At 50.0% G+C, this 13,406-nt stretch overlaps 2 protein-coding genes across 2 annotated transcripts; one reads left to right on the forward strand and one right to left on the reverse strand.

Annotated features, from left to right (window-relative positions):
• Window positions 1-254: 254 nt before the first annotated feature.
• THAP1 (THAP domain containing 1) lies at window positions 255-6,933 on the reverse strand. Its single transcript, XM_066569080.1, has 3 exons — window positions 6,785-6,933; window positions 6,216-6,411; window positions 255-2,252 (listed from the first exon to the last, which is right to left on the reverse strand). Exons 1-3 carry the CDS (start codon window positions 6,853-6,855, stop codon window positions 1,785-1,787), a joined length of 735 nt encoding a protein of 244 aa, XP_066425177.1. The 5' UTR covers window positions 6,856-6,933; the 3' UTR covers window positions 255-1,784.
• A 3,498-nt stretch (window positions 6,934-10,431) lies between these two features.
• On the forward strand, window positions 10,432-12,775 carry LOC136568994 (transcription factor JunD-like). Its single transcript, XM_066569254.1, has one exon. It carries the CDS (start codon window positions 10,432-10,434, stop codon window positions 11,722-11,724), a length of 1,293 nt encoding a protein of 430 aa, XP_066425351.1. The 3' UTR covers window positions 11,725-12,775.
• Window positions 12,776-13,406: the final 631 nt, after the last annotated feature.

Here is a 13,406-nt window from a genome sequence, read left to right on the forward strand (position 1 = left end):
AGGGTTTTCTGCAGAGAAAACAGACACAATCTGCTATCTGGCACTCATGCCAACAGCATAGCAACAGTTTTTTAAATGTCTTTTCCTTGTCACTTTTGAATTTTACCAATTTTAAACACTAAGTGTAACAGCAGCAAGGCTTGGGAGCCCAACCTCTAAACAAGGAAACTAGTAGAAAATAAAAATTTAAAATGTCAAGACAATTTTGGCAAAATCCTGGGAAAAGAGAGAGTAATTAAAAATATAACACATAATTTGCTTTTCAAATTTTTAATTAGGTATAATAAATGTACACAAAAGGAAGCATTGGCATTTTTGTTCATTTTAAGTGTATGAAATGGTAGGGAAAATAGACATATGGCATGAGTGAGGTCAGAAGTATCAAGACTGGTTTGAAATATTTCAAAATGTCATGCTAACAGGATATTAAGGGAAGCTTTTAAAGCCATCATGAACAAGGCTTGTTTAACATCAGAGCTAGAACCCACACCACACACAAGTTTGACACAGACTGAGAAAAGCATATTTCCTCATGTCTTGTACATCCAGGAATTTCAGCTGTGAAGCCTGCATTAGGGTTAGCCATTTTCTCTCATTTTCAGTGAGTTTGTTGACTAAATAAATTTTTAGAAAGTGCAAACTGCTGCACTACCTTGTCATGCTAAATCTACTAGAAAGAGTCTTAATAAGGCTGAAGAAGAGGCAGCAGCATTTGAGATATTATAAACCAGTCTAGCACCAAGCAACTCCAAAGTCTAGTTCCCTATCTGCCCTTTGGTGGATGCCCTTTGGGGAGTGAAAAAAAGGAAATAAAACCACTGTATACTGCAAAGCCATAAAAGTCTGACTCCTGGATGAAGAACAAACTTACTTCATTTCCTGAACTTACACATGTTGACATGCGAGTTAATTTCAAAACCAAGGACAACACTCTACCAGTTACAGTGTTAATGGGAAGATGACCCTACAACATACTGGGACTGTATATTACCAGTGTCCTTTTGCAAGCAGTCACTGTAAACAGTCTCAATCATCCTGCCAACAGTAACATACATGTTCAGTTCAGCCCTGCACTTCAGGATTATTTTTAAGTGCCCTCAAAACAAAAGCTGCTTCTACAGGTCTTGTTAGCTATGCTAATGAATTCTTCTCATCGCCCTCAAAACATTCATGTGGAGAACAGTTACTCCAAAAGAAAAGGTTCATTTACATACCTCACCCAAAGGGATCCAGGAATTACTTTTTGCAGTTCTTCAAATGCATAGCAAACTGAAGTTGGAAGTTTTCCCAGACTGAAATGTGCATCTTAGCTATCTTTCTGCAGTGCTTGCACATGTTAGCTGACCTAATTCTGTTCTTTCTAAAATCAGTGAAAACTACCTACTGGGGATTACCAAAGCCAACATTAGAAGTCTTGACAAAGCACTAGGTGTACAACCACCTAAACTTCACTCTCACCCAGATTCAGTTCCCAGCCCCTGTAAGCATGAGACAGACATTGTAAAAAAAGTAAATTTCTATGTGTCTTCAATCTTGTATCTTTTCCTTCTGGAAGCAATTAATATTTTGTAAATTCATTGCATATTCTAATTCTGAGATACTTGCATCTTCAATATATTAAAAGTATATCAAACTGAAATGACAATGAAGAAAAAATATTATCTTATTTGTATGACTGCTTAATTACTGTTTTAGAATTCTGGAAAGTCTTACAGAATTAGAAAGAACTTAGTTTTTAAACTAAATTTCTTGGCCTACCAAAGTGAAAACTATGTTCGTGACTCTTAGGCAGGTACTTCTACGACTTCAAAATAGTCATTAGGCAGAATCACATAGCCTTTTCCTGCCAATATGTCTTTTTCTTTCTGAAACTGAACAATCTCTCTTAGTTTCTCAATTTGTCTTTCCTGACGCCGGCACCGCTGTTGCGCTGTCTTGAGCTTCTTCCGCAGTTTTTCAACCTGTTCCTCCAGCTGTTGAATTCTTTTCCGCTGATGGACTGTATCCTCGACGGTGTAGTTATGATCACAAAAAACAGCAAGATTGCTGGGGGTCTGAAGAGGGGGCATCAATAATCCAATACTGGGATCGACAAATCTGGCATCTATTTGAGACAAATGAAAAGAAGGAGTTGATGGAGATTGTGGTAGTACTGGAGCTGCTGGTGGTGGTGGTGGTGGTGGAGGCGGTGGCGGCGGTGGCAGTGGAGGAGGTGGCAGTGGATCTTCTGGCTGCTCTGCAAATTCTTCAGACTAGAAAGAACAAGACAAAAAATGTACATTTTCATGCTAAACATTGTTTGCAACAGAACTCCCTTATTACAGCCCCAGAATAACCTAACAACCAGGATTTAAACAAATAAAATAAATTTCAAAGACACAATTTTCAAAACTGGCAAACGTTTCTGGGCCTGCTCTGTCTGGCTTCTCAACTGGACATATTTTTAACCAGTTTCATTTTAAGGGCTCTTTGAAACTCAAGCTCTTATGTCTAAATAGGTTTTATGAATTACCTAAGAAGCAAGAACACAGACTACAGTTCCGTAAAAGAGAGTTCAGATGACCTAGCAACTCATTGCTGCCATCCCATCCCCCTTTGTCCCTCCTCCTTTCTGCTGCATCATACCACTACATAATTGAACCTACCAGCTAATCTAATCAAAAACACATTAGAAGCAGACAATCTTCTGCTGAGGTAGAATGAGGGCTAACTACTGAGCAGGCTGACACAGCAGAGAGATAGACACAGTAAGACCAATCTTCTCAACAACTGGGAGGGATTCTTAACAGGTTTTGGGCTGCAGCTTAAGGGTTTGGTTAAAAGAGACATCATGAACCAAAATAAACAGCTCTTCAACAGCAAAGCAGCCTTCTCATCCTTGGTATTTACTTTTTGCTCAAATATAATTGCTAAAATGACAGAAAGTTATTTGATCTCCAACTATCACTGCATAAATTTTCTGTCCATTATTAAATGTCAAAGCAATGCAACAAAAGGTACGACATACACCTGTCTTGATATGTGGAAAAAGTGAGACTCATACATTTATAGAATGGTTTAGGTTGGAAGGGACCCTAAAGATCGTCCAGTGTCAACACCCCTCTGCCATGGGCAGGGACACCTTTCACTAGACCACATTACCCATCTAACCCTTGAACACTTCTGGGGACAGGGCATTCACAGCTTCTCTGGGCAACCTGTTCCAGTGCCTCACCACCCTCACAGTGGAGAATTTTTACCTAATATCTAATCTAAACATGCCCTCTTGCAGCTTAAGGCCATACCCTCTTGGCCTGTCACTATCTGCCCTTATAAAAAGGTTCCTTTCCAGCCTTCTTGTAGGCCTGCCTCCTTTAGATTCCGGACAGTTGCTATGAGGTCTCCACACCACTTTCTCTTCTCCAGGCTGAACATCCCCAACTTTTTCAGCCTGTGTCTCTAAGACGGTGCTCCATCCCGCTGGTCATCTTCCTGGCCTCCTCTGGACTCACTCCAGCAGTTCCATGTCCTTCCTGTGCTGGGACCCCAGAGCTGGATGCAGGGTTCCAGGTGGGCTCTCAGCAGAGCAGAGCAGAGGGGCAGAATCCCCTCCCTTCCCTGCTGCCCACGCTGCTTTGGATGCAGCCCAGGACACGCTTGGCTCTCTGGGCTGTGAGCTCACACTGCCAGGTCATGTTAAGAAACAGGACTACATAGCTGGCAGATGGAATGGACAGGGGAGAAGCACAGTTCTCCCTTTTGGCAGCAGCAAAATATCAGTTGGCTCAACTCCACTGCAGAGTTTTTTTGCAGATAAAACTGCAGGTTTTATCACATTGCTCTTGATAGGTCCACTTGTACAGGTCAGGACAACACAGATTCATTTGAGTATAGGCCAGAGCAGAGAATCAGATTTTTTTCCTCCCCAAAAGAATCCAGTATAATTCAGAAATGCTTCTGTGCACATGTTGATTGAAAAAGCACTGTTGAAACCAAAGAGCTTGCATATTGCCTATTGAAAAGAAAGCTTAAAACATTCTCAGTAAAAGAGGCACTGAAAAAAATTTCTACCTACACACCTATTGCCAACACTATTAGTACAAAGAAAAGCATAAGGACTGGGAAAACATTGGTTTTAAGAACAGCCATTGATTTTAAGAACAGCCAACAGTCCTCACCATCAAAATATCAAGCTCATCAGATCTGAAGGTCGTATCATTAACTTCCCTGACTTAACATACAAGCAAGATAGATGTGTGGGTGTCTACCTGTCCCCTATACAAACTACAGCTTGGCAGACAGTAACTGAAAAGGCAGTTTGGTGATTGGTATTGAAGAAAAGATTGGCATTAAAGGGAAGTTTAATATGCATTCAAATATAACTGATCACATGAAAGTACAAAATCAGCCAACTACCAGTCTTATTTCTCATTTATAAAAAACTGCTGCTGTTAGCATACCTAATTCACATATGAATATTCTAAAGAGCTTGACCCTATCAGCTGTCACTATCAAACTTTTCTACTAAAAAAACCCTACAAGGCAAAGGTAGAGCTAGCAAAAAGAAACTCATTCTTGCTAGAAACAACAGCAAAATCAGATCACTGCTGGACTGCTGAATTCACAGAGACTTCTAATTGAAGCTATAGAGCGTATGCTACCTCTATATACAAATTATTATTGTCACAACATATCACAGAGAACAGATCTTTGGTATCTCTGTGACATCATCAATGACTTCTAACTATTTCTTCTAGTCAACAAATACTTCTTCTAAGACATAAGAAAAAGTTACATAGTGTGAAAGATAAAAATTTGTATTTCAAAATCCACGTGGATTCAACTCCAAAACAACCACAATTATTCTTTGTTATTACATTGTTACTTGAAGATATGTGGCAGTTTATTCAAAAGTGCCATGGAACAAATAAAAATAGAACTGAATCCTTCAGAATTAAAAGGCACTCACTCTTCTGTGTTTTTGTAGATCCAGGTATGACAGCGAAATTGGGAACGTGGCTCACTACTAATCCTGCTGCACCAACAGTACTTTGCAGACTACCCTATACACCCATTCAGCTTTCAGACTGTAAAAAAATTTGCAAGTATTTTACATACAACAAAGAAAATGTGTATTTCACAGATAAGCAAGGAAGTGTAATCAAACAAAAAACATAACCATATTTCCCTGTAACTTGTCTGTCTCCTTGTTTACATTCTGTTTATATTATCTTCTGTGTTATTAGCCACTTTTCATTTTTCAAATGTTTAGCCTTTTTATTTCTGCAGCACTCCAATATTGTATATAAAGAGAAAAATTGAACAAGAAAAAGTCTGAGTTTTCTTCTGTGCACTTCATCCCATTTAAGTCTTTTGCTCCCCAGACCTACTCTAGCTACCACTGTCTCCTTTGCCATTTCTCTATGGCAGAGCAGTAAGAGATCAAATATTTTATATCCTTTAAAGGAGTTTAAAATCAATGTTTTTCATTCTTGTCTTGAAGTTATTACATCAAGAAGTAAGAACTCATAAGTAACTTGCATCTCACAGTAAATTGTTCTAGTGGCACAGTGAAGGGAATACCTCACTCAGAAGACTCTATCATCAGAAGTCAGGGACCAGTATGGCTTTTGAAAACAATGTTAAGGAAAGACAAAGGTGCTCTCAGGACAGACAGATAGCAGGTACAGGTAAGGTTCTGCTGCTCATTTTAACTTTGCAAAGCCAAAGCGCAGAGCTCTCTTAAAGAGGCCAGTTAAGTCTCACAGTTAACATCCACTGTATTTTCAATGCTAGCAGTAGCCATCAGCCATGGGAAGAGAGTAAGTGCCATTTGCAAACATTAATGAAGGCTCTCTCAGACTCTGAATATGCAAGAATTGCTGTGGAACAGTTTAACTACAGGGTAATACCTTCTTTCTTTGTTGCCATTCCATTTAATCAACACATGGATGCTGAATTAAATGGACACATGAGCAGGTGAAAGCCAATGCCTGCCTGTACAACACTTTGTGCTCCAAAGCCTCAGAGAGCCTCAGAGAAAAGAAGCACAGCTGTTGCAGGTATTTGCAGTCACCACAGTTCTCCTGGTCCCCCCAGGAATACAGGCTCAGCATCCTGCCGGCCTTCATCCTTCCCAGCCTGCATCCTCTCCCTGCTCGCTGCCCTGCCACTCTGCAACCAGTGACATGCACGACACGTTCTGGCACCTGCAGCCATGGGTGCTTTGGGTTTACCTTTTCACCGGGTTCAGTGTAACAGAAAATTGTGGGCACAGCATTCTCTTTTAGGAGCTTGTTATTGCATTCCCTCTTAAAGCAATCGGGGGTAAAGTGTTCTGAGCAAATGCTGCTGTACTTCGTCGGCTTGAAGTTTTTCCTCTTAACAGCAGCTTCCCACTTCTTGCAAAGATCGGGTCTTGTAAGAGGGAACCTGCAAGCAAGAGGCACTTTCAGCTTTTCTGGAAAGCTTTATAACCGGAGCAAAAACCTTCCTGCCCCCCATCGGGGGGGGTGGGGGGGGGGATGAGGTTTCAGCCGGCTCTCGCTCTGCAACAGGCGGCTCAGAGGGTCTCGTCCCTCGGCTTTCCCCAGGGAGACGCCGGGAGGGGCGGGCGAACAGAGACGCCCGCCCGCCCGCCCGTCCGCCCGTCCGTCCGTCCGTCCGTCCGTCCGTCCGCCCGTCCGTCCGCACCGGCCCGCTCACGCGCTCCCGCCCCCGCGGCTCCCCGCGATCCTCGCGCGCGCGGTCCCGCGTTGGCCCCGCCCCCCGGCGCGACCCCGCCCCGGCGCCCGCGCGCGCTCACTTGTGGAAGGAGATGGGCTTCTCTTTGTCGTATCGGTTCCGGCAGCGGTAGGCGGAACAGGACTGCACCATCCCGCCCAACCCCACGCCCGCCGCAGCGTGGCCTTCGTGGGGACGGACGAGCCGGCGGGACGCTGCAAACTCACCGCCGGCCGCCCATGCTTCCCCCGCCTCCCGCAGCCCCCCCCCGCGCCCGTGGCCCTCCGGAGAGGGACGGAAACGGGACGCGCGGCCTCTCCCAACTCCAAGATGGCGGCGCCAGCTTCAACGGAACCTCTCGCGGTAGCGGCGCGCACCGCGCTCCGCCCATTGGGCGCGTCGGTGCGCAGGGTGGGGGCGGGGCCTTCTTCAGCAGGCTCGCCAATCCGGCAGCCTCCTTTCCCCTGCTCCACCCCCTTTTCGGGCCCGTGCTCCGCCCACACCGCACCCACAGCTGGGCCCGTGCTCCGCCCACACCTCGCCCACAGTGCTGCCACACCCCGCACCCACAGCTGGGCAGCGCCGCTCCCCTCCACACCCCGCACCCACAGCTGGGCAGCGCCGCCCACACCCTGCACCCACAGCTGGGCAGCGCCGCCCACACCCCGCACCCACAGCTGGGCAGCGCCGCCCACACCCCGCACCCACAGCTGGGCAGCGCCGCTCCCCTCCACACCCCGCACCCACAGCTGGGCAGCGCCGCTCCCTTCCACACCCCGCACCCACAGCTGGGCAGCGCCGCCCACACCCTGCACCCACAGCTGGGCAGCGCCGCTCCCCTCCACACCCCGCACCCACAGTGCTGCCCGCACTCCGCACCCACACCTCCGCAGAGCCGCCCACACCCCCCACCCACAGCTGGGCAGCACCGCCCACGGCCCGCACCCACAGCTGGGCAACGCCTCCGACCCCGGGACCGTGGTCTGCGCCACGGTCCTTCCTTCATCAAGGGGAGCTTGTCAGGGCCTCCTCCGGCCGCGCCATGCCCGAAGTTCTGGCCGGGGATGGTTGTCCCAGCCGGCAGGCAGGGCTGCGGTCGGACGGACGAGTGTGCACAACGCGGCTGTCACAGGGACAGGAAGAAGCTGGCGCTGTGAGGCCCGCGGGAGGTTCAGGCTTTTTTCGGGGAGAAAAATAAAAAAAATAAAAATAAATGAGGAGCGGGGGAAAGGCAAAAGAAAACAACGGGAAGACCACATTGCCATAACACACAGTTGCATTAAGGACATGTAAAACAACACCGTGTCACTCACCTAAACGTAGTTTGCAGGTACATCAGCAAACAGTAGATAAATCTCTCAACAAATCGATTTGTTGTTACAAATAAGTTTATTTCGAGCAGTTTCGACATGTTCCCATTCTGTGGGCTCACTTTTGAACTCTGCACTTGATCAACAACTAAAACCGTCCTACATAAGTGACAGTTTTTGTATAGGAATGACAAAGTAACCCACCCTTAGGGTCACCCCAGTCAAGTGTAACATTATATCTAGAAATTCACTGACAATGACCCCAGACCCAAGTGAGCCTCCACAGCTTTTTCTCTGATCCCACAAAGATCATAATTTTCTCCTCAGCCTACTTTCCCCCTCTACACTTGCTTTGTGAGGGAAAGAAAAGAAGGTTTATTTGCCTTAGCTTGTAGGCTGTGGCTTCTCTTCCTAGACAGCTCTCTTTGCCCAGCTGATGGAAGGTACCAGTCACTGCCATTTGCTTGTCCAGGAATATGACAGAAAAGCCTGTACAGCAGCTTCAGCAATACTTCCACAAAGCGACTCGCATGAGCTGTTGTCAGTACTCAGTGTTGGCTGAGCACTGTTAGCCCTGCTCCCTCTCCTGCTAGGTCAGCCAAGAGACAAGGAAACCAAAATAAGCTCTTTCTAGCACTACCTTCCTACCAAGAAAAACATGCTTACTCCTCTCCTCTCCATGTGAATGCCGCTGTCCCTGACCTTTGCCTGATGACTTTCTTCTCCCTCACATCCTCCTGCTGCCAGTTTTCTGGGCAGCAATTCTGCCACAGCCTCAGGGACCAGAAAGGCTAGGCTGTCCCATGGCAAGATGAGCTAGGGGTGACCAGAGTCAAAGCCCAGGCTCATCAGCCTGGACAGAGTCCTGCAGCACAAGAGCCGGGCAGACACTAATGGACACACCCACACAAGGTGAGGTGATGAACCAGGTACAAGGTCCGCCCAGGTAATTCAGGCAGGAGCAGCCTGATGGTGCCAGTAACAGAACTGGAAACACAGGTCCAAGGTTCACCCAGGAGATGAAACGGAAGAGAGCGACACCTGTGACACAGCCAGGCAGGGACTGAAGGTGCTGGGCTGTGTTGAAAAGAAGCTCTTGCCCCATACGCGAGAGTTGGGGGCCCCAAAGCACTTGAGTCAAGGTCATCGAGGCCTTAGTCAGTGCACCTAGACTCCAGTTCTCCTATGGACCTCAAGAGGGATTGTGAGTCAAAGTCCTGGACTTGATACCATTGTCCATCTCCTCCTCCACTGCTGGTTTTGGAATGAACCGAGGCACAGGGGGGAACAGCATGGCCATTTAGATTGTGATGCTAAGAGCAGAACTCAGCAACTTCACTAGACACTGTGAGAAGAGGCACATGGTCTTCATATATAGGAAGGAAATGCCTGGGGAGAAAGCATGAAAGTATGAGTAGATTGCAGAAGGTGACACCTAACTGAGGGGGTCCATCACAGATGAGGACATCTGGTGAATGTGTAGATGAGTCACTGAGACCATCAGTCACCAAGATGATTTTAAAGACTTAAAGGAGAGCTTTCAGTAGCTCTGTCAGGATCACATAGGTATCCTGAAGCAAAAGGGATTTATAAAAGACTGTATAAGAAATTTCCTCATTCCCTAAGAATTTCACAAACTTGGAGGAGGGCAGAGGCAATTGTCTTGACTAAAGATAACAAATAAATACAACCCCCAAACTGAAAAATTCACATTTCAGTAATTTTGAAAATGTTGGAAATATGTCTAGGATGTTTCAAATCCTTTTTCTTAACTCCCCCCCCCCCCGAAAAAAAGGCCACATCAAATTCATGTCCATCTTCTGAGTGACTTTTGGTTTGATTTGTTGGCGTGTTTCCTGATGGCCAAACACTTCCCGTAAGACTTTCCAGCACCGTGTTGTTGAGAATCATTAGTCCTCGACACCTGCACTATCCTGTGCCCATCCATCACAGACTTGACGCACCAGCACCTGCCCCAGCAGCCGCCACGCGATGCTCTTGCTCGCCTTCCTCCTGAGGACTCCCGGTACCCGGGCCAGAGTGATGGCCCCGAGAAACCCCCCCCGTTCCCGGACGAAGGCCCTAGCACTGCCTTCTTTCCCACATCGCACTCGCGGGGCGAGTTTCCGAGAGGGAGGAGCAGCGCGGGTTCCCCACGGACACCCCACCGGGAAGCCGTTCCGCGCAAGCCCGGCGGGCGGGGGAAGGAACGGGCGGGGGGGACCGCCGGCGGCGGCGGTGGCAGCCGGGAGGCGGCGACGGCGGGGCGGGCAGCGGGCCCGGGGCGTGGCGCGGGTCCGGCGGCGCCGGGAGGCGGCTCAGTCCCCGCTGCCAGCCGAGGGCGGCCGGCCCCGCGGAGCAGCCGCCCAGCCCGGCCCGCCCCGCGCCGGAGCCGCCGCCGGCCGGCGAGGGCGGCAGCATGAGCGGCGGGCGTAGCGGGCGATCCGCCGTGAAGATGGAGGCGCCGTTCTACCCCGAGGAAGGACTGGAGCTGTTGCCCGACTTCGTGCCGCTGCCGGGTTTCGGTACCACCGGCGGACCTGGAGCCGATGCGGCGGCGGGGCAGAAGCTGCTGCTGGGCGCCGGGAAGAAGCGGGACCTGCCGGCTGCCGCCCCCGCGCCGCTCCCGGGGCCCTTCGCCCTTCGCCCGCCTGCCGGCGCCCGCGGCAGCGCGGCTTCTCTGCGCTTGCTGCCGCCGCCCGCCGCCGCCGCCGCCCCGCCGCCCACCGCAGGCTCCGCGGAGACGGGGAGCAGCGGCGGGGCGGCGGCGGCCCGCGGCGGCCCGGAGGCCGCGCTGGGGTCGGCTGCGGAGCTGCCGCTGCTGAAGCTGCCACCGGCCGCCGACCTGGAGCAGCTGCTGATCCAAGGGGGCGCGGGGCTGGGCGCGGGCAGCCCGGGGCCGACAGCGCCCGGGGCGGGGAGCGGCGGGGCGGCGGCGGCGGGGCCGTTCCTTTACCGGCAGCCGGTGACGCAGGAACAGGAGGGTTTCGCCGACGGCTTCGTCAAGGCCCTGGCTGACCTGCACAAGCAGAACCAGCTCCTGACGGCGCCGCCGCCGCTCTCCGCGCCGGGACCCTGCTGCACGGCCCGCCCGGGGCCACCGGGAGCCCCCGCCGCTGCCGCCGCCGCCGCCGACCCTCCGGCCGTCTACACCAACTTGAGCGGCTTCAACCCCGCGGGGCCGCTGAGCCCCTCGGGCAGTGCCTACCCCTCCGCCCCGCCACCGCCGCCGGGCCTGGCCTTCGGGGCCGCGGGTCTGGGGAGCGGCCGGCTGCCGCCGGCGCGGTCCCTGGAGGAGCCGCAGACGGTGCCCGAGGTGCCACCGTCGGCGGGCGGAGAGGGTGGCAGCAGCGCGCCGACGCCGCCGTCGCTGTCGCCGCTGGACGCGGAGAGCCAGGAGCGGCTGAAGGCAGAGCGCAAGCGGCTGCGAAACCGCATCGCCGCCTCCAAGTGCCGCCGGCGGAAGCTGGAGCGCATCGCCCGGCTGGAGGAGAAGGTGAAGGCGCTCAAGGGGCAGAACGCCGAGCTGGCCGCCACCGCCAACCTCCTCCGCGCCCAGGTCACCCAGCTGCAGGGTCGCGTCCGCAGCCACCTCTCCTCTGGCTGCCACATCAACGCCGCCGGGCATCCTCCTCCGCCTCACGCCGCCGCCCAGCCGCGGGAGACTCCCTCCGAGGCGGCCGCCGCCGCGCCGGAGACAAGCGCCTGCTGAGGAGGGACACCCCGCCGGCCCCGGCCCCAAGCCCGCCCGGGGGCACCGCGGGGCCAAGGTGCGCGCCTGCTGCCGCCCTTCTGCTATTATTATTATTTTTATTATTAATTATTATTATTATTATTATTATTTATTTGCGCCTGGAAAAGGCGTTTTTTTGCGGGAGCCGGGTGTTGCTAAGCGTTTCCCGAGTTCTGTCCGTGTCGCATTCAGCAGCGAGGGTCTCCGTGGGTGGTTCTGGGGCAGGTGGTTGTTAATTTTTCAGTGAAGTACTTGAGGTCTGTAGAGATTTCCGAAAATAAGAAAATTACTGTTTACAGAAAGATTCAACTTTATTTTCATGGGGGATATAAAACGTGTGTTTCCTAATACACCTTACTGAACTGTATAGCAATGGATAAGCTTTTCAAACTTAAAAAAAAATAGCCAGAATCGTACCTTTTGAAAATATGTGCGTGTATATATATATATTTAAAACATAATATGGCTATGTATATTTTCTTGGTATTGATAAAGAACCTTTTTTAAAATACCGTCTTTCTCTAGAGCTTTAATTTGCCATTGAGAGTTAAGACAGCTGTGTGGGTGCTCTTGCACTTACATGGCTTTGATTTTCAAATCGAACCCTGGAGGGAGCTGATTTTTGTTGCAAATCTTAAAGCAGATTGAAATGCATTGCTGACTCAGTCATAGGAAAATAGTTTTCTAAACCTGTATGCTCCATATTTCTTGTGCCAGTGCAAAATTGGGGCATTGATAGTTATTTATTGAAACTTGAACACTTTTTGGACGTTGCCTAGACCTTATTTTTCTAGATAACACGTTAGTAGAGAAAATGGTTACTTTGGCAAAAAGAGCTTTACTTATTTTTTCCTTCACTGTGTACATTCCAGTAGTGCGTGCTCTTTCCATAGTGTAGTAACAATTCAGTGCTATACAGAAAAGGGCTCAGATTTGGGGTGGGTTAGCTGTAAAGGTGATAATTCCATTGTATTCTGTTTGAATAAATCACAGAAATATTATGGAGAACTAGATTTATTTTTCAGTAGAAGTCTGTGTATCTTGCTTCTTGGTCTACTTTGCTCTAAAGAAACTTTCTGCAATACTCTAGAGACAGAGTCAATGCTAGAATGTGAAGTGTTTTTCTGGTTGGGAAGATTCGGTGTGATTTATTTCTTTGTCGAGAATTTACTAGTTGAAGAGTATAGCAAAGGAACTATTTCTTCTGATTAGACATAATCCTCAATAAGTTTTTGAAAGCTTTAGGTCCCTTGCTCGGTGCCACTGCCTTCCATGCTTCTGCTGCACCTGTGTTTTTTGAGCATAGCCGCTAGCGCAGCGCTGCCGAGCCCTGTGGCAATGGTGTGGTGGGAAGGGTCTGTTGGGAGTGTGACGGTCACCTCGCCAGAAGCCCCTCTGTGCGGAGGCTGCGGGCCGGCCCTGCCACTGGGGGAAGGCAGGGCTTCTCCTGAGCAGATCCAGCTGCAGTGTGGGGCCCTCTTCCCTCGTTGAAACTGTGCTAAACACTCTGCTTAAACTCAGAGGCAAATCTTTCATGGGGATATGTGTCTGTGCCAGCTGGTGAAAAGGGGTAATCATATGAGGAGCCAAGGGGGCATAGACATCTCTATGTGTACAGACCTGTTAAAGCCACTCAGGAGCTGGTAAACATCTCTTACCTC

The sequence above is a fragment of the Molothrus aeneus genome, chromosome Z (assembly GCF_037042795.1).
Source record: "Molothrus aeneus isolate 106 chromosome Z, BPBGC_Maene_1.0, whole genome shotgun sequence".
NCBI classification, from domain to species: Eukaryota; Metazoa; Chordata; class Aves; order Passeriformes; family Icteridae; genus Molothrus; species Molothrus aeneus.

Coding starts and splice junctions, on each gene's coding strand:
- LOC136568994 (XM_066569254.1), top strand. CDS start 10,432: ATGAGCGGCGGGCGTAGCGGGCGATCCGCCGTGAAGATGGAGGCGCCG.
- THAP1 (XM_066569080.1), bottom strand. CDS start 6,855: ATGGTGCAGTCCTGTTCCGCCTACCGCTGCCGGAACCGATACGACAAA. Junction 6,412..6,784: donor AAGCCCATCTCCTTCCACAA/GTGAGCGCGCGC, acceptor TCTTGCTTGCAG/GTTCCCTCTTACAAGACCCG. Junction 2,253..6,215: donor ACACTGAACCCGGTGAAAAG/GTAAACCCAAAG, acceptor TGTTCTTTCTAG/TCTGAAGAATTTGCAGAGCA.